We start from the raw sequence: 22277 nt of genomic DNA, 5'->3' as shown, positions 1-22277 counted from the left end.
TAAAAAATTTAGTTAAATAATGAACTCATGCACTACTTTCTGACACTCATGAAAACATTGAGCAGTTTGGAAGTGTTTCTTAATTGTTTTATATGCATATCCAGTGCCGTTGAGTCGATTCCGACTCCTAGCGACCCTATAGGACAGAGTAGAACTGCCCCATAGAGTTTCCAAGGACCACCTGGTGGATTTGAACTGTCAATCCTTTGGTTAGCAGCGGTAGCACTTAACCACTACACCACCAGGATTTCCACTTTATATGCATAGAAAGGTAAAATATATACTATATACTAAGACGAATATTTGACTAGGACAAATATTTGACTAACTGATGCTAAATAAGAACTGTATGTAACTGTTCTGACTTACTTATAAATTTGACTTAAAGACAGACTTAGGAAAGGATCTCATTTGTAACCCAGGGACTACCTGCATATCGTCCAAGATTGTTGTAGAACATTTCATTATCGATTCTTTGGGAGAGATATAACTGCTGAGAGCTGCGATTTTGATTTGTCTACATTACTTTTGCTGTAATTAAAATCCTAAAGTGATCTTTAAATAATTCTTCACTGAAACTCCATCCTGATGTGTTTCTTTATCTCCACAATTGGAATGCCAACACCTAAATAAGTGACTCAGCCAACTATACTTGCCTTACTTCACCTGTTCTTACGTTTGCAAAAGCTCCCTGTCAGCACTTAAGTTAGGAGGACATATTTATTTAAACATAAATCGAGAGGGACTTAGGTAAATCTATGAAGTAGTGTGACCTCAGTGCCTTTCACCTCCTTTTTCTTTAACTCAGTGTCTTCGTTCTGCCTAGTGGCTGTCCAAAGATCTTCCTCAGGACCCCGTACCTGCGTACATTTGCGGGCACCACCTGACACCAAAATCCCCCCTCCTTACCACCTCTTCTCCAGGGGTTTTGTTCTAATCTTACTGCCGGGGCATGAAGCAGTCTGATAAACTAAGCCACACTAACACGTTGGCTTTTTTTGGGATCTCTCTGTGAAACTTGTACTTTTAGAGATATTTGAACATGAAAACATCTGATAACAAAGGTAACATTAGGTACTAAAGATGAGTAAAAAAACATTTTCTTCTTCTCAGGGAAAAAAAAAAAATCTAATCCTTACAAGGAAACTTGCATCTAAAATAATTTGAGAGTTCATCTGAATTGCTTGTGATTTTTGTTATCTCTCTGCCATCTTTCTCTGTCCCTTTCCTTCTCTATTATGACCTTCTCTATTCCCCTTACTGATTCTCTCATTCTATGCTTTTACCCCCTTTTAAGGCTTCTCTCATCCCTAATTCTAGTGTTACACCCCTTCATATCCAATTTCTTCTTTAATTTGTTTTGGACTTACAGTTTTTTAATCTACTGAGAGTTATCCATATAGGACAATAAAATATAGACTTTTATCTTCATTCACATTCAAATTATCTTCTGGAAGTGATTCTACTTTGAAAGTTATTTTCACATTAACTTTTGTTGCTATTGCTGATTAGGCAGCAATACATAGTATAATTAAAAAATTTTAAATAATATTACTCTGCTGTCCATAAAGCTCTATACTTTTAGACTTTTTTTTTTTTTTTAAGAAAACATGAACAAATCCTAGCAGATTGAAGTGACAATCTCACCTTTAAACACAAATATACTCCTATTTCAGTTAGGACACATGTATATATTAACTTATAAAGCTACCAGTTACTTATTATAGAAACACTATGTAGAAAACTACAATTAAAGAAAACATTGACAGTATCAAAATTATTTTTATGTATGAATTATATAATTTCTGAATAAATATATCTATTCTAGTTTACTAATATTGTTATAAAGGAGACCAATAATGTAACTTTAAGAAATGTGTTTTATGAAAGTATATAAAATATACATATTTATATGTTTTTTCCAAATTTTATGCATTGGTAAAATACTGAATAATTCGTGCTACTGGACCAACCTTTGTGTCTATGAGAACCATCCATGTTGCTGAATTCAATGTGATTTTCATCAGCCCAGTAGAGTCTATGGTTGACATAATCTATTGTAAGGGCCATAGGTCTAGAAATCTTGGTTTCTATGACAACACTTTGATTGGTTCCGTCCATTCCAACACGTCCAATGTGAGGAAACTCACAACAGTCAATCCAGTACAAATACCTAGGAAAGAAAATCAGTAGCCATTTTGTTTACAGACATGCAGAGCAACATATCAGACAATATTTCAATCATTTGCTCAGCTGTTCCCAAATTAATTCCTGAAAACTTTCCGAATGGTACCTTCAAAGAATTATGCTTCAGTGTAAACATCTCTAAGATTTTTAATTAAACCTGCACTATAAACAAATGTGGAATATCCACATAATTTTAAACATGTTTCCTTTTAGTGTATAAACCTGTATATATATATATATAAACCCCCCCAAAAAATATATATACTATATAATATTTCTACAGGTCTTACCAAATTATAGATGCCCCAAACTAAAAGATGTAAGCCTTAAAAGAGCATCTATAATGTTGGAGCAATAACACTATCAACATATATATCATTTTCTTTTTGCTTTTTACCTATGAATTATTCAAAATGTATTATGAAGGAGTATATTTTATTTGTTTAAATATGCATTGTTCAATATGGTAGCACTAGTTAATTGTGACTCTTCAAATTTAAATTATTGCAAATCAGATGAAACTTAATAAACAGAATTGTTTCTTAGTTAAACTAGCTACATTTCAAGTGTTCAAATAGTCACATGTGGCTATTATAGGACAATGCTGATATGACACATTTCCATCATCACAGAAAGTTCAATTGGAGAACACGGATTTAAATCATTTTATTGGATGTTCAAGAGTAGAACATTTCAGACAGTGAGGGAAAAAAAAAAACAGTAAAACGAAGAAAGAAATATTGATACTAAAGTTAATTCGTTTGAATTAAATATATATATTGCACCCCATAAAATAAAAATAAAGTATAAGTGATAGAGATTACTTAGGAATTTATCTTCATTTAATTTAAACCATTTTTTTTTTTTCTCAAGTAGGGAAAGGCACTTTATTTTCTTGGATACATTTTCTTATCAATATAATTCAAGATTTTGGTTAAACCCATTGTTGCCATTGAGTCAGCTCCCATTCATAATGACCCACCCCATAGGACAGAGTAGAACTGCCCCATGAGATTTCCAAGGCTATAATCTTTTTTAATCTTTATGGAAGCAGATTGACACATATTTCTCCCAAAAGATTTGGGTTAGAGGATCTTAAATATTATTTCACATTCTAACTCTAAAATTGAAATTTAGTTTTCCTATATTTCGTCCTTCCTTTTTGCTAAGGAAAGGATCCATAGCAATTAATCCTTAAGATTTGAAAGATGTATAATCAAAAGAACACAGTAAGGAAATTATTCTATATGGTTTTAAAATGGATATATTCAATTAAAATTTAAAATGTTCCTTAAAAAATGTTTTTCTTATAAATTCTGAATGAAATAATCATGTTCAGGTATTTTAACCACACTCTAAAGTAAAAGGTTTTCAGTAAAAGCCACTTACCAAATACAGGACTAACGTAAATAAGCATTGTAAGAAATGTGTTTGCATGTTTGTGTTGACTATCACTTTTGGGTGTGGAAAAAGGCAGTGGACGATGGATTATAAAGATAATGGAAAACAGCCTTTGCTAGCAGAAATATCATTAAATTGTGGTATTTAAATGGAGAAATATATCTCTGAGAAGAATTAAGCAAAATGAAGACTGTTTTGAGCAGAGACTCAAAGTGGGTTTTGAGAGTCAAAACTTAAAGCACACTCTAGCCTTACAATGTCACAGTTAGTCTCACATAGGGCCATACTGGAGTTACTATCCAATACTTGAACATAATTTGAAAAATACCAAATCTTCAGTAGTGATATATGTCATGCCCTTCAAAATCTGGGTGTTCTGTTTATTTAAATCTTGAATTATTAACTAGTATTTTTTTTTTTTTGAGACGCAAACATATGGTAGTAAAATATGTCTTCTAGAAAAACATGTAATCCATTCCTTTCTTGTAAATTTATGGAGGAGCACATATCTGCTTATTCTAGAGATAATAGCAATATGGATAAAAAGGAAGAAACTGGATCAGAAAGAAGAAAAATGAAAAAATTTATCTTATAGAAATAAGTTAAAACAAACTACTTTAGGTGAAGGGAAAGACAACACACAATACAGACGAGGTCAGCACAATTGAACTAAACCAAAAGCAAAGAAGTTTCCAGAATAAACTGAATGCTTCAAAGGCCAGCATAGCGGGGGCAGGGGTCTGGGGACCATGGTTTCAGGGGACATCTAAGTCAATTGGCATAATAAAATCTATTAAGAAAACATTCTGCATCCCATTTTGTGGTCTTAAACGCTAGCAAGCGGCCATCTAAACTAAGATGCATCAATTCATCTCAATCCACCTGGAGCAAAGGAGGATGAAGAACACCAAGGACACAAGGTAATTACAAGCCCAAGAGACAGAAAGGGCCACATAAAGCAGAAACTACATCAGCCTGAGACCTGAGGAACTAGATGGTGCCCAGCTACAACCGATGACTGCCCTGACAGGGAACACAACAGAGAACCCCTGAGGGAGCAGGAGGGCAGTGGGATGCAGACCCCAAATTCTCATAAAAAGACCAGACTTAATGGCCTGCCTGAGACTAGAAGGACCCCGGTGGTCATTGCCCCCAGACCTTCTGTTGGCCCAGGACAGGAACCATTCCCAAAGCTAACTCTTCAGATGGGAATTGGACTGGACAATGGGATGGAGAGGGATACTGGTGAGGAGTGAGCTTCTTGGATCAGGTGGGCACTTGAGACTATGTTGGCATCTCCTGTCTGGAGGGGAGATGAGAGGGTAGAGGGAGTTAGAACCTTGCAGAATGGATAGGAAAAGAGAGAGTGGAGGGAGAGAGTGGTCTATCTCATTAGGGGGAAAATAATTGGGAGTATGTAGCAGGGTGTATATGGGTTTTTGCGTGAGAGACTGACTTCATTTGTAAACTTTCACTTAAAGCACAATAAAAATTAAAAAAAAAAAAAAAAGAAGAAGTTAAAACATTTCCCCAGCTTTACTGGCTGCTGAATTTTGAGAACACTGGCATATCAATTTTTTTCTAATAAATGTGATATGATTATGTCAGCTTCTTTCACATACGTTAGATATGACCAAAGTTATTTGTGCTTCTATACAACCATATGTCATGCTTTTAATAATCGTGTATAGGCAAATAAGAACAGTATTTCAATAATTTCTGAAACATTAAAAAGGTCCTATACAAATTGGTTTAATTAAAGAGCATTTACGTGTATCTGTTTAGCCATTTACTCTGCAAGTCCTTGCACTTAATTAGAGCCAATTCGATGGTAACTAACAACAACAAAGTTGATCTTCTTCCATTAAATGCTATCAACAAAAATAGAGTAAATGACTGGATATGGATGATAGTTTTGAAGTCATTAACTAAATCATCATTTTTATATGGCCTGACCTCTGTATAACTGCAATTCTAAAATGTCATCTGTATTCTCAACTTTTTCATTTGGCTAGTCTTATCATCTTGAACCAAAATAATCAGAAAAAGAGAAAGAGGATATTTCATGGAGATCAGCATCTGCTGCACCCTTCTCAGTAAGACTGTTAAGATTTCCTACTCTGAAATCCTCTGCCTGACATCTGAGTCTTTCATTATGGGGCCCAAGTACACTTCTCCACGTTACTCCCCACTGCTCAAATGTATGAAATTCAGCTCTAGTCAGAGTAATACTTATAGTTTCACATTTTCACTTCTGTAGTCCTAACATACTTCTGTGGTTTTATCAAATCATGTGCCTTCCTCCTGCCTCTTCATTTATAGATCTTTTTCATTCAGACATAATTAACATTGCCCCTCTGTTCTCCACAAATTCTTCCCAATTGGTGTTAGTTCACAATTCTCAAAATTGGTTATAAGATCATCCTCTTATTATCTCTTGTAGGAATTCTCAGATCCTTTAATATGCTAACTGACATTGTGATTCTCAAAGATGGAGCTATAGTACTTATTTTTTTAACACATAGTTGTGAGTAACGGCATTATATTTTCTTACAGCAGTTCACAAGGAGCCCTCATGGCTCAATAGTTAAGCTGTTGGCTGCTAACCAAAAGGTTGTTGGTTCAAATCCACCAGCACCTCCTCAGGAGAAAAGACCTTGCAATATGCTCCGGCAAAGATTTCAGCATAGGAAACCTTTTGGGCAGTTGTACTCTGTCCTATAGATTCACTGTGAGTCAGAATGGACTCAACAGCACACACCAACAAAGAAGTTCACAGGACTACTGCGTCAGGGAACACACTTTGGGAAAATGGGTTTTAGCCCATTGTAGTCTACAAGATTTTTTTTCTTTATCACACGTGTATTTGAACAACACAGATAGAACAACACAAAGTAGTAATGATATAGGTTTTCAGGCCTCATAATTACAGAACCTGACTCAATAAATCAGTGGTAGAACATTTCTGATAAGCCCTGAAGCTATCCTGAAGTAGGAAGAGAAATATATTTTAATACACTGATTCTCTGATGCCCTGTTATATGACAGATATCGCTAATTACTGGGAGTAGAGAGGTTAACATATATGATTTTTTGAACAGTGACCTTTTATCTCTTTCAAATTTTAGAAGAAAATATAACTAAACTGAAATTTTTAATTTTTTAAGATTTCTTGAGGATCATGTATCCTGAGGCTTTCATTTTACTGATAAACTGAGACCAAAAAAATTAAAAAAGCTATGCCTTTTGCCCAAATCCATTATGATAGTTAATGGCCCAGTTGAAACAAAAATGTGGGTCTCTAGATTTGTATGCTAGCCTTTTTTCCTAAGTTACACTATTTGGAGTCTTAAGCAAACAAGCCTCAGAAACAGGTTGTATTGTTAGTGCTGTTGAGTCAATTCTGACTCACGACAACCTTATACATAACTACTTTTTAAGTAACAGAGCAAAATGTTCCCCAGTCCTGTGCCATCTTCATGATCATTGGTATGTTTGTATACATTGTTGTGTCTATTGTGTTAATCCATCTCATTAAGGCCTTCACTCATTTTCACTGACCCTCTACTAAACCTGATGTCCTTTTATAGAAATTGATCTTTCCTGATGATGTGTCCAAAGTAAGCGAGTCCAAGTCTCAGCAACCTTGCTTCTAAGGAGCATTCTGGTTTTATTTCTTCTAAGGTTGCTTGGTTCATTTTTCTGGAAGTCCATGGTATACTCAATACTCTTTGCCAGCATCCCAATTTGAATGCATCAATTCTTCTATCTTCTTTTTCATTGTTCAGCTTTCTCATGCATATGAGACAGTTAAAAAGACCATGGCTTGGACTAGATGCACCACACTTATCAAAGTGAGACATCTTTGCTTTTTAAACTTTAAAGAGATGTTTTGCAGCAGGTTTGCCCAGTGTAATACATTGTTTGATTTCTTGACTGTGGCTCCATAGACATTGATTGTTCATCCAAGTAGAATAAGACCATTGATAACTTCAATTTCTTCTTCATTTATCATGATGCTGTTTATGAGTCTAATTGTAATGATTTCTGTTTTTTTTCGTATTCAACTATAATCCATACTGAAGATTGTAGTCTTTGATCTTCATCAGTAAGTCCTTCAAGTCATTTTCCTTGTTGGAAAGCAAGATTGTATCTCAATGAGTCTCCAATCCTGATGCCATATTCTTCTTCATGTATTCCAGTTTCTACGGTTATTTGTTAAGCGCACAGATTGTGTAAGTAATGTGGATACAACCCTACCACACAATTTTTCCCACTCTGAACCACATGCAGAATTCCTTGTGTTTGAATGACTGCCCCTTGTTTCATGTACAAGTTCTGCATGAGTACAATAAAGTGTTCTGAAATTCTCAGCCTTTGTAATGTTATCCATAATTTCCTGTGATTCACAGTCAAATGTCTTCATGTAAAACACAGGTTTTATTGATTACTCAAAGGCAATAAAACACAAGTTTTTATCTACTTGTGTAAGAAACAGATTACTTGAATTTACATTCCAGGGTCATCCATTACTAGCTATGTGAACCTGGGCAATTTACGTAGCCTCAGTGAGCCTGGATTGACTCATACGTTGAAAAGGAATGATAATAGTTTCCCTTATAGGTTCACTGTAAGGATTAGACGAGATAAAGTGTGTAATAAACTCAAAACTTTTACAAGCTCATAACAAATGTTCAGTAAATGCTAGTTATTATTTTATCTGAACTAGTATGGAATTTTTTAGTATGGAATATGTACATAGGTTGAGTAATACCTATTGTGTACAGATTTTACATGTATTATTACATGATTTACCTGGATTTTATGTATGTTATTACATTATTTTTCTATTTTTTTGCAGCAAAAAGAATATTATGAAAATATTGTACTGATTTAAGGAAATGTATAATTTAAATGTACTGAGGTAAGTATGAGCCTTCATAAAAAAGATTTATTGTGACTCTGAATGCATAGCTAATTTTGGATGGTTAAATATAATTTTATTTTCCATACTTAAATACCACTACTACTTATACATTTTTTCATGTGTCTCATTAATCCAACACTAGACATAATGGAAATTTTAACTTCTGAAATGTTTTTGTTGCTGTGTGTGGTCTAGTCAATTCTGACTCATAGCGACCCTACAGGACAGAGTAGAACCGCCCCATAAGGTTTCCAAGGCTGTAATCTTTACAAAAGCAGACTTCCCCACCTTTCTCCCATGGAGCAGCTGGTGGGTTTGAACCATTGACTTTTTGGTTAGCAGGCCAGTGCTTAACCACTGCACCACTAGGGCTCCATACTGGAACACAACCCCTTAAAAATCACCTATGTACAAAATTTGCTATAAATAATTAAAATTGGAAAATGAAAAATTTAGTGAAGCCACTAAATTCCTGCCAGATAATATGCAATGGCTACCCAAGATCACATATGAAAAATCTCAACCCCAAATAATATACACCGTATAAGTTATGGGTCCCTGATGGCACAGTGATTAATATCTTGGCTGCTAACCAAAATGTCAGTGGTTTGAATCCACCAGCCACTTCTTGGAAACCCTATGGGGCAGTTCTACTCTGTCCTATAAGGTAGCTATGAGTCAGAATCGACTTGACAGCAATGTTTTTGATTGTTTGTTTTTTCCTAAGTTATAAGCAAGCGTAAACATACAAAAGAATGTCTGCTTGTAACCATAACGACAGGCTTCTGTAATTCTGAGGATGTCTTTTGAAGCAAATATAAGACACTGTATTTCTCTAAAATAAATTAAATTAGATGTTTTCATTGTTCTCACTATTTTTTTTATTGAGTTTAAGGAATAAATGATGAGAAGTTCCTCCACCTACAAAAATTCTGATTTTGAATGATAAAATTACTCAATAGCCTGATTTGGAATTATAAAATTACTCTATAATCATGTCCTGTGAGCTTTTGCTTAAATATGGGAATACAGAAATCAGCTGTTTGGATAGGTTTAAAAATTGGAAAGGAAAATGAAAAGTTTTTTTTTTTTAAATTTTGACGTGACTGTTCAGTGAGGTATTTCTGTGTTTCCCTATAGAGATCAGAAACTGAGTTATCACTCCTGGTATGCCTTTCATTCCCTCACAACATAAGTTCCCTTCTGACCCTTGAAACATGCAGGTTATTTACAGACCAATGTATTGGTTTGTGCATAGGAACACATACAATGTCCCTGTGGCTATGCCTTGTGCTCTATGCATATCCAGTTACCTATTTGTTATTTTCATTCAACAGTGATATTAAGAGTCTCCTTGCTAGGCACAAATAATGATTAAGCTCTGATCTTTATGCTAAAAGAACTCACTTTCTAGATGAAGAGTTAGACAGTTACATAAATAACTCTTAAGTGTGTTCTATATGTGCTGACTACTTAGACATAATTGGAAAATGTTTCACTGAGTGTGTAATATTTCTGCTGGCTTTGGAAAAAATGGAGGGTTTTTCCAGCTGGAGAAGTAGAAAGACATTCTAGGAAGAGAGTGTAGAGTAATCCAAAATACAGAAGCAAAAGATGTGGTCTTTTGAAATTTATTTGCATAATCATGATTCATATAATCAATAATGGATACAAATACTGACTACATAAAGTGTTCTACACATATTTTCTTTAACATATGTTTCAAATTCAAAATAGCACTTAATGATTTTCTTTTCTTGTGGATTTGTTTGTAGATTATTAGAAAAGGAAAATAAACGAAGGTACGGATTGAGAAATAAAGCATATTTGTAATGACTCATACAATGCTTTCACTTTCTAGGCCTGCTATAACAACTGGGTGGCTTAAAACAAACAGAATTTATTCTCTCGCAGCTCCAGACGCTAGAAGTCTAAAGTCAGTGTGTAGGCAGAGCCATGCTGTCCTCTGAAGGTTCTAGAGAAGACTCCATCATTGCTTCTTCTTGCTTCTAGGGGTTGGCAGCAATCTTTGGTGTTCCTTGGTTTATGGCAGAATAATTTCAATTTCTTCATCTTCATATGAGCATCTTCGCCCTGAGTATGTCTGTGTCCAAATTTCCCTCTTCTTATAAGGGCACTAGATACCCTGGTGGCACTGTGGTTTAGAGTTATGGCTGCTAATCAAAAGATCAGCAGTTTGAACCCACCAGGAGCTCCTTGGAAACTCTATGGGACAGTTCTACTCTATCCCGTAGGGCCTCTATGAGTTGGAATCAACTCAACTGTGATGGCTTTTTTTTTGGCTTTATAAGGACACTAATCATAGGATTAGGGCCCACCCTAATGCAATATGACTTCATTTTATCTTGATTTCATCTGCAAAGACCCTACTTCCAAGTAACCTCACATTCATAGGTTCCAGGTGGACACGATTTTTGTAGGTATATTAGTCAACCCAGCACGTGCAGATTTCTTCATTTAGTTTCAAACAACTCAGAATTTTTTTTGTAATTAATTATTAAAATGGAAATAAAAGGTACACTTCTTTTTGTTTGTTTTCTTATTTCTCGTTTGTATGGTGCATGGTCCAAGATCATATCATTGCTGAAAACTCTAACGTGTTGTAATAGGAAAAATATGGCATCAAAGCCTGAAAACTGGGTTAAATTCCCAGATTAATTTCTTACCTAATTAAAGTCATTTTGAGACTGAATTATGGGGAACATAATAAAAATACTATTATGCTCACTCAGAGACTTTGGGTAAATGCTATAAGCATCTAAAGTGATAAAACTGAAAGATATGTTTATAACTGATAAAATACTATAGAAATTGTAGTGATATTCACAATTAATCGTTATTAGTATATGGGAATTCCTAACCTCAATAGGTCCACAAACTTATCATTCCCTTTCTTAAAACTGCCTCTTTACCTGTGTCCTCCATATGCTGAAGAAATCAGTCTTCTACTTACCTGCTTGCCCAGGCCATGGTCTTGTAGTTTTTTTTGTTTTTTTTTTTCTCCCAGATATATTTTACTCTGTACAGAGATTTAGTGTCAAAATCTCTTTATTATATTATCCTTACTTGGTTATAATCATATGCGTTTCTTGAAATTCTTTGAATGTGCCATGCTCTGATGTGTCTGTTCTTTCCCAAGAAGTCTTCTCTTACTGCCTGAAATATTGCCAGCCCTGAAGTGCACTATATCATCTGGCTGATTCTTACTCCACCGTTCTTGCCCAGGAAGCTTTATGATCTCAGGTGAGACACACACTTTTTCTATTTTTCTCTATCTTATGAGTCATTGCATTGCATTCTAATTATTCACACACCGCTATACTCACTAGACTGTTAAATACTTAGAGAGACTGTGCCCTTTATTTTATATTTCCAATTAGAACAGTTCCAGATAAATGCTAAATGCTGATGAAAATATACACTGAATAGAGTAGATAAATAAGTAGATGAGATTTTTTTTGCCCATTAACTTGTCATATCACATATTCATTTTAAATCTTTCATTAACCCTTTGGTGTCTAGTCGATTCTGACTCATAGCAGCCCTATAGGACAGAGTAGAACTGCCCCATAGGGTTTCCAAGGAGTGGCTGGAGTTTTTGAACTGCAGACCTCTTGGTTAGCAGCCATAGCTCTTGGCCACTGCACCACCAGGGCTCCTCTTTCATGCTAGTCTTCAGTTAACATATTTTTTTAAAACAATTATTCAGAATTCATGATTAATTAGAACACCTGTTCTCAAACTAGACTAGATTACAGGATGATTAGAATAGCAAGAAAAATTAGGATTTTAATGTGACAACTACGAAAATAAAGTATTTGGCTACCTGTACCTTTCTTACCATTCTTCTAACCACCATATCCAAATTGGACAGCAATTGATAGGTTATTAAAATACAGGGAAAAAATAAAACACTACCTCACAAAAGTTTAGATTGTCCAATGGTCCTCATCCTCCCTTTAAAATGGTCTCTGCCCTGTTTCTCATACTATCTCAGGACAGAGATCATACTTCTCAAGGAAACAGGGGGTTACAGTATTGGCATATTCAAAGCATATGCAAGATCACAGTGATAATCTGAGGTATAAAAACTCAATAGGAATTTTATTAAATAACTTAACAATTTAAGCTGCTGTTTTGAAGCCACTTTGCTCAACGTTTTATATAGTTACAGCATTTTCAGCCTGAAGCTCATTACACAAAAGCTAAATTCAGGTTCCCCTATTGTCTCACCCTGGAATACTAGCAAAACAGCACAAACAAAAGGTATTGCATTTTATATATTAGACTAAAACCCCAAAACCCACTACTTTTGAGTTTTTCTGACTCATAGAAAGCCTATACAGCAGAGTAGAACTGCCCCATAGGGCTTCCAAGGAGCGGCTGGTGGATTCGAACTGCTGACCTTTTGGTTAGCAGCCGAGTTTTTAACCACTGAGCCACCAGGCCTCCATCTATTAGGATTAAAAAAAAAAAAAAAACAAAACCTGTGGCCACCTAGTGGATTCCAACTCCAAGTGACTCCTATGGGACAGAGTAGAACTGTCCCATAGGCTTTCATGGAGCTGCGGATTTGAACTACTGATCTTCTGGTTAGCAGCCATAGCTTGTCCCGGCTCTTAACCATTGCACCACCAGGGCTCCTCTATTAGTAGAGGTGGCTTTAATTATTTCATAATAAGGTTGAATTTTTACCTCTTTTAGTTGTTATAATATGGCATATCCATATAATAATCCAAATATTATTCAATTGATAGCAAGTAATGCTTTCAGGACATCTACAATAATTTAGCCCTTTGCTGTTTTAATCGACACTTTTAATAGATGGCTTTATATTGATTATAACTTCAGGCTGCTTTCAGTTTATGGGGTAATAAATGTAACCTGGGAGAAACAATACCCAAAGGTAGATCCAGCTATATTCTCTGGGCTAGTGTACAGTTTTTGCTTTACAAGTAGGAAATTCCATCAGACTGTTGTTATCAATGAGTAATGCTTCTTTCATTTAGCCAAGTGAAGCATCTTGAAGACCATAGAGTAAGAAGTTTAGCCTGCTATATTGATTTTGAGAAAAAGAGCAATGGCTTGGCCACTCGAAAATACTTCATAAAATATTAAAGGAACTAAAATATTCACATATTTATGAATGAATACAATTTATAGCCAAGTTTAGTGCATCTGGCTGTTATTTCTTGTATCATCCATAGAAACAGACTCTCTTGTTACTACCCAGTTTCGGGTAATATAGAATTGACATTCTTTTGACTCTTCTGTTGCTACGATAAATAAAATATTCAAAAAGGTAGCAAAATGATTACACAATGATATAGTGAAAAGTTAAAATGTGCACATTACCTTGGGAGCAGAAATTTATTTACAGTACAGATCTTCCCCCATTAGGTATTGCTTTTACCCAAATTAATGTTTAAAATTAAGCTATAAAACATAGTATGACATGATCATTTTATCAATTATAAACATGAAAGGTCAATAAACAGAGATACAACGTATTAACAAAACAACAGAATTGATAGTGAATGTTAATTACCATAGGGCACTGGGATAAACATTTAGCAGCCATACACCCCACAGTTTTGACATCTTCACGTGTGTTTGTCCCTCATTTGAAATATCCAGGCTGTTGTCCTTGATCACTACCATGACTTAGTGTCCATTCTCACAATTAATTTTAAATACTGAAATCTAAAACGAACATTTCTCGATATTCTCACTTTGCGACACTTTGTTAATTTTTATCCATGGATTCAGTATATGTCTCTTTCTACAAAGAGGTTCAGATACTACATCATCACATCTGTGACTACTACCAACACTGCAAAACGCGATCTGAGAGCTTCTTCCTGGTCTGCCTTTCTTCCAAGATTGAAAGGCATTAAACTCAGTGAAATCTGTATGTTTTATTCATTTCCAAAATACATTTATCAATTGGTTTAAAAAAAGAGTTCTGTCAAAAAACTTAAAAATAGTTACTGTAAAATCTAGTCATTTCAATATATTTCACCACGGCAGTCACATTAACTTTTTTTTTTTTTTTTTTTAATTCTCAGTGAGAATTTCTACACATTTATATTTTACATTGAATTTCCACATCATGAGTCTGTAGAACTAGATTTACCACACAGAATGTAATCCACAGTCTTAATCTTCAACTTAAAATTTTTAATATTTGTTACCAACCCAGCTCGAGGATCTAAAGACAGGTCCCTTGGAAACTTCAGCCTTTTGCTAACGAGTATAGTAGGGTACAAGCCACTGAGTTTGGATACTTCAATTATTCTTTTTTCTGTGTCAGACCAGTAGAGGTTTTTTCCAATCCAATCAACGGCAAGTGCATTGGGGACAGCTGTATTATGCACTACCTAACAAAATAAAGATGAAACAAGTTAACAGTGTAAATGCCTAGTCTAAGAACTGAGCAATTACTTCTTGATTTTTAAAGAGATAAAGAATTATATTTAAAAATTAGTAAAGGAATGTATGTAAGAATAGAACAATTTACTCCAGTAGGATTACTTACTTGTTCTTGAGAAATTGCCAAATATATAACCAGGTCTCTAGAAATTACATACTGGCTTTAAGAAAGAATAATCAGAATAAAAAGCTGTTGGGTCAGCTTCACAGTTGTTGATCACATTTTCATTACAGTGTAGCCTCTTATAATTAGGGACAAAAAAAAACTACCATGTAAATACACACACACACACAGAATTATTGGTAGTATTTATATTTAGTAGGTTTAGAGGAGATACCAGTAGAATTCACACTCTCACAACTACCCTTGCCTATTTAAATTACCAACTAAAAAAAGAAAACTTAAGAACATGTACTCAATATTTTGAGCCTAACCAATGAGAAGTAAAAATATATGACTTCTATGCTCATTTCTAATCTATGTCAGTATCAAATATAATAAGGTTATAGGCTTTTTGTATACAAACAGGATACATACAAAATGACAGAGGATCCTTGAATTATGTGACTGGCTATTTCTGAGTTCTCAGTGTTTTCAGGGCTACATGAAACAAGCGATTGAAACTTTGAGCAGGATACAAGTAATAATGATATAGTTAGAGACAAGAAAACACTGAAATCATTCTATAGTTATTTCCTTCCCTAATCAATAATAATACAAACATATATCAATACTAGACACACAGAAAAATAGCAACATAAACATTTGCAGCAATCGATGATATCAATCTACTGTACCTAATTGCAAGATAATTTTTCTTCTTATTTCCCCCAAATTTCAAATTTGGAGAATTTGGCATGGCTTACTACTTAAATGAAAATCAGTGAATTATTAATCCCAATGGACTAATGATGTATTTTGTGACCTTATGTTATAACATGATTTAAAGTAGTAATGGGATAGAGTGGCAGGGTCGTATAGACTTTATTTAATGTCTTAAAGATATTAAAATATTTCAGAAAATATAAAGACAACCGAAATTTTAAGTATCATGTAATAAAATATATGAGAAAATTTAAATAATGTAACTTCAGGAATTTTTATAGAAATTGTCAAAGAATATAGTAAATTTGATAAATCATCTGTTTTCTTGTTCTATACAATATATTAATATTTCAGCATAGAAAACATTATTAAATACAGTTATCTTGAATCACCTAGACCCAACCTACTGGTTGTTATGGAATTGTATATACAGACTTCAAGATTTCATTCATATTTTCAAAATCGATTGCTTCTACCAAAAATTGTAGTTGGATGTTTTATATGTCTACAAAAAATACCAAAACCAAAACAAAAACCACTGCCATCGAGTCGATTCCGACTCATAGCTACCGTATAGGACAGAGTAGAAATGCCCCACAGAGTTCCCAAGGAGCGCCTGCTGGATTCGAGCTGCCGATCTTTTGGTTAGCAGCTGAAGCACTTAACCGCTACGCTACCAGTAATTCGTGGCATTCATCTACTTGCATTTACAACTTCTCTAGAATACACTTTAGCATATACAGTGTAAATAATTTTATTTTAAAGTTCAGGAAAACATAGAAAATGTGCATGTTGTCCACATATGGAATTCTAATATGTATTTAGTTGTAATTCTACCTAATCAGAACATTCATGATTTTATACACATGCATTCAATTATTTCCATCTAATGTAGGTTAATTTTAATAATGCTATAATTTTAATCTAGAATCTACCATGTAATTTTTTCAGTTACAAATTCTCTGACTCAACTTTTTCTTTTAGTTAAATCAACACAGTTGAATCTCAGACATTAATCATTCAAAACTAAAAGCATCCATCATATTTTCTAGGGTTGTGATTGAGGTTCCAATCCAATATTTACTCAATCTGATTTTATCTCATCACAAGTAGTGGTTTCATAATGAAATATAAAAATAAAAAAGCCTCATATTTCAAAGTATTAATTTACACTGTACAATGTAAAATTCAAACCAATCTATTGCATTCTATGAGCTGTATCATTATCATCAAATAACATTTTCTATTCAATTCAACCATAACAATAAAATATCCAATAATCCCATCACAATATCTAGTTACCTTAATATTACTTCCATTTAAACACATTCTATTTATGCGGCTGCCATTCGGCCGGCTAGAATCAATCCAATAGATGAATTCTTCTCTGAAATCAAAGTCTATAGCAATAACATTGTTTAATCCCTAAAAAAATAAATAAATAATATGTATTAGATAATAGTTAAGACAAATTACTCTTTAATGTTTTAGAAGTTCACGTGAATCATCATATCTCCCTTTGAATCTCAATAATATTATTGATCACAACAAAGAGCATTTGTGAAAAATTATCTGTAAAAGCATCATGTTTTTACATGTTTTCCCACACCATAAGCTTAAGATGTTACATAATTTATTTGAAAATATTTTCCAAGTAGGCCCCTAAAAACGTAGAATGTTTATAAATAGTGATTTAAATAGTAATGTGAGAACAAACTGCCTCTAAAGAAATCAAGTGAAAGACTCTCAATTTAGGTTAATATTAAATATAAATTTGATGCCATTATAGCCTGTCCTATGAAGAAGAGGAAAAGAACATACAACTGAACTGTAATGTAAAAAACTCTCTGAAGATCTACGATGAGCTCTGGATAACCATCCGATGAAAGTCAGAAAAAGGGGCTTAAAAACTTTACTTTTCCCAAAGCTCTTCTCCCAACAACAACATAAATGAGCTTTCTTTCTTTTTTTTTTTTTTCCATGTTTCAAACGGCTCCTTAGGCAATACAGTGTCATATTAGAATTTAAAAGTCAAAACCTTAAGTATTTGCCCTAGGAGGAACTGGGTAATCGACATCTTTTTATTTCACATGGTGAAAATGTGAGGAAATTTCTCCCTTCAGACTCATGGTTATCATTTTTCAGCAGCTAACAAAACAGAACACAGATTCAGTGAATGGGTTTCTTGATGCTGTAATCTTTGGTTTGGCAGTTATGCCAAACGATTGATTTGATTTGAGAGCTGTACATCCAGGATCTTGGAATCTTCTTAGCTGCTGAATTATTTCAAATGATTGCTTAGGGGTTAGTTTAGTTCAGACCTGCTGTTAAGGCTCACAGATTTACTACCTCAACAGACTAGCAAAGCTTCAGTAAAAATTTCAAGTGCTTTAACTGATTTTTTAAGGATTGAATAGTTTATTAATATATAAATATTTGTGGGTTAAAAATTAATTGAAGTTACAGAATTTGGTAAAGCCATAAGAAATTTTAAACATGTCTTTATATCTAAGTAGAACTAGGCTGCTTCAATGTTCGCCCTAAAGTTACTGTTAACTCTTAAATTGTTTCACAGAGTCATTTATTATAGTTGTTTGTCTTACAAGTGAGAGTCATCAGGGAGACAAATTTTGTTGTTGTTGTTGTTTTGTTTTGTTTGGGGTTAAAGATAGTGTCTTAGGCATATAGTGCTGCTATAACAGAAATACCACAAGTAGGTGGCTTTAACAATTGGAAATTTATTTTCTCACAGTTTAGGAGGCTAGAAGTCTGAATTCAGGATGTCACCTCTTGTTTTTTGTTAGGCGTGATTGAGTCGGTTCCGGCTCATAGTGACCCTATGTACAGCAGAATGAAACAATGACCTGTACTGCACCATCCTCACAGTTCTTGCTATGTTTGATCCCATTGTTGCATCCACTGTGTCAATCCATCTTCTTGAGGGTCTTCCTGTTCTTCCCTGACCCTCTACTTTACCAAGCACGATGTCCTTGTCCAAGGACTTGTCTTTCCTGATAACATGTCCAAAGTATGTGAGACAAAGTCTCACCATTCTTGGTTCTAAGGAGCACTCTGGCTGTACTTCCTCCAGGACAGGTTTGTTTGATCTTTTGGCAGCTCCTGGGCTATACTCAATAGTCTTCACCAGCACCATAATTGTGTCTCTCTGCTTGTTTGTTTAATATCGTTTTCTATCTCAAAAGAGATTGATTTAACATATAGCCTACACAAATCCTGTCTCATTTAACAAAACAGACAACCCATTCTCAAATGGGATTGTAACCACAGGCATAAAAACCAAAAACCAACCCGTTGCCATCAAGTAGATTCTAACTCATAGCAACACTGTAGGACAGAGTAGAACTGCCCATAATGTTTTCAAGGATTCGAACTGCCAACCTTTTGGTTAGCAGCTGATTTCTTAACCACTGAGCCCCAGGATTAACAACACATATAATGGGGGGACATAATTCAATCCATAACAGATGGTAATTGCCAGGTATGAAATTCTCAGTTCCAAAATCTACTATCAAAATTCAGAATTTGATAATAATATCAACATGGACTTAAGCTTATACAAGTCTTTATAAGATTCAGGCTAAAGCTAAATAATTAATGTTCAGATTTTATTTATTTCCGGAGATTTCTAAGACAAAAGATAGCCTATGAATAGAAGCAACCCAGGGAACATTCTGGAAAATAATAACTTTTTTTTTCTTTTCTTAGCAAGGCTCAATTCTATTGATGATGGTGTTAACACCTATGCTTTTGTTTGGATTAACGTAAGAAACTTCTTTTTCTACAGTTCCAAGTATAAAACCAAAAAACTAACTCACTGCTGTCGAGTCGATTCTGACTCATAGTGACCCTATAGGACAGAGTAGAACTGCCCCAGAGTTTCCAAGGAGCACCTAGTAGATTCAAACTGCCAACCTTTTGGCTAGCAGCCATAGCACTTAACCACTACGCCACCAGGGTAACCTAAGTATGAAGTCAACCCGAAATAACCAACCCTCACAGAATTGTATGCCATTGTTCATTAACAAGAGACACAAAGCAGTAAACACCACACAGTGTAAATCCCTCACTTCTCCTATATGAATAAATGTAAGTATATTTCTTGGTGATAGTTTATTATTCAAGACGATGTGACTAATCAATCATAAATCAAGAGTTAGTTATCTGGCTATAAGTGCTAAAACAACCCCCCAAAACTAACATTCAGTCACAGAGTCAAAAGACTCATGAAATCTCTATTCACATGCTAAAAAAAGAGAACCTTTTAGCTAAATACACTTAACCAGACATACTGGGGATGTTGTCTCTGCAAAATCAGTTAAAGTTATATAATACAAATTGCATATATTACAGAAAAGTTCTATAGAGGGTTTAATAAATTTGTTTCAGTAGCAGACCATAATATCCTTTCTGTTCAAATGTTTTTCTTTCTAGAGGAAAAATTTAACTGGGTTAGGATTCTTTGATGGGTTGGCAATTCAGATGGCTAAATTAGAGAATTTACAAGGAAAAGGGAGAGAAAAACTTGTCTCTAACTTTAAGAAAGACTTTCCCATAATCCCAGTCATGGCAGCATTACTCTAGTCCTTTCTTTACAATAATCGATTTAGATAATGAAAATCCAATTTCAAATTTAGCAAATCACTGTCATAAATTAAAGCCATAAATGCAGAGGAATTGAAGCTCTGAATTCTGACATAATTATCCAGCCAAGCTCGCCATTTTTTCTATAGCTTTACCTTTATTCCCCTCAGAAAGCAGTACAATGCACTCTTTGCTGAATCATATGCAAGAAACATTAAAACAGTCAAGAGGCATGGTCCAAATAATGTCTGAAAACTAGAGTCATCCCAGCGGTTTCAGAGCTGAACATTCATTTCTCAAAATCCTATTTGCTTCTTTCATTTCTGAAGCTGAAGATTTGTACTGTTTCGTTCAAGACAATTAATTTAGGAATAGTGTTTTTCTTCTCTGGACAATGTTACTGGAATAAAAGACACTCTTAGAATTGAGTTGGATAACATATTGGAAAGCTACTTGATTAATTTTCATTCCTAAAATCCATGTTATATCTAAATGTGGTATATGAGTTTAAGTTCTAGCTGGCCTAGCTACAACCGTATTTTAGAATATATTGTGTAAAAAAATATCTACCAGTTGTTGTAATTTTATGCAATAAACTTCCTGAAATTGTTCCTGACTATAACAACAAATAGGGTAAAATTCAGGATATTAAAGGTAAATCATACTTCGAATCAGCTACACATAAAATTTTCGAATAATTAAGGCAAGGGTGTTATATTTTCATTGATTTCGGCTGAGAGAAAATGTGGAGAAATAATTCTGTTTTCTAATTTATTCTGCGTATGTAGACAAAAATCTGTGAAAGGAAAAAAATGAAGTTTCTACCTCCTAGAACTCTTTGAAAATGTCTATTATGCTCTATGGAAATTGTGACTTAAAATATGTGCCCTGTCAGAAGTTACATATTCCCAGCAGTCCTAGGCAAAACAGTTTAAGACTTGTTTTTAATTCCTCCACTCTCTAATTCCTTACTTAGTGATCACCTTCATCAAACTCACTAACAACCCACATTATGCGGATGACACAATCTTGCTTGCTGAAAGCGAAGAGGTCTTAGAGCAGTTACTGATGAATATCAAAGGCTACAGCCTTTGGTATTGATTAAACCTCAACATAAAACAAAAATCCTCACAACTGGGCCAATAAGCAATAAATGGAGAAAAGATTAAAGTTGTCAAGGATTTCATTTTACTTGGATCCACAATCAACACCCATGGAATCAGCAGTCAAGAAATCAAACAATACATTGCATTGGGCAAATCTGCTGTAAAAGACCTCTTTAAAATGTTAAAAAGCAAAGGTGTCACTTTGAGGACTAAGGTGCACCTGACCCAAGCCATGGTGTTTTCAATTACCTCACATGCATGTGAAAGCTGAACAATGAATGAGGAAGGTGGAAGAAGAACTGATGCATTTGAATTGTGGTGTTGGCAAAGAATATTGAATATATTATGGACAACCAAAAGAATGAACAAATTTGTCACGGAAGAAGTACAGCCAGGATGGTTCTTGGGAGCAAGGATGGCAAGACTACATCTCACATACTTTAGACTTGTTGTCAGGAGGAATCAGTCCGTGGTGAAGGACATCATGCTTGGTAATGCAGAAGGTCAACAAAAAAGAGGAAAATCCTCAACGAGATGGACTGACACAGTGGCTGCAACAATGGACTCAAGCATAACAACGATTTTGAGAATGGCGCAGGACCGGACATCATTTCGTTCTTTTGTACATAGGGTCACTATGGGTCTGAACTGACTCATTATACTAAAGTGATTCAGTTATATGAAATAGATTTAAATGATTTTATTCATCAAGGGAAAAATCAGTTAGCTCCATTAAGAACAATCTCTGACAATGTATTAGCCATGAAAGATAACA

The 22277-nt window shown here is 34.4% G+C and overlaps 1 protein-coding gene across 1 annotated transcript in view; it reads right to left on the bottom strand.

The window, feature by feature from the left end:
• LRP1B (LDL receptor related protein 1B) overlaps positions 1-22277 on the bottom strand; it is a 1749164-nt gene that overhangs the window by 257140 nt on the left and 1469747 nt on the right. Inside the window, exons 57-59 of the mRNA XM_064287257.1 lie at positions 17097-17219; positions 14735-14916; positions 1974-2173 (exon numbers count right to left, since the gene is read on the bottom strand). Of these exons, the coding sequence (XP_064143327.1) occupies positions 1974-2173; positions 14735-14916; positions 17097-17219 (505 nt within the window). The remainder of the gene's footprint in view (positions 1-1973; positions 2174-14734; positions 14917-17096; positions 17220-22277) is intronic.

The sequence above is a fragment of the Loxodonta africana genome, chromosome 6 (genome assembly GCF_030014295.1).
Source record: "Loxodonta africana isolate mLoxAfr1 chromosome 6, mLoxAfr1.hap2, whole genome shotgun sequence".
NCBI classification, from domain to species: Eukaryota; Metazoa; Chordata; class Mammalia; order Proboscidea; family Elephantidae; genus Loxodonta; species Loxodonta africana.
Note: the sequence above shows the minus strand (reverse complement) of the source record. Positions and strands in the feature narration are given on the sequence as shown.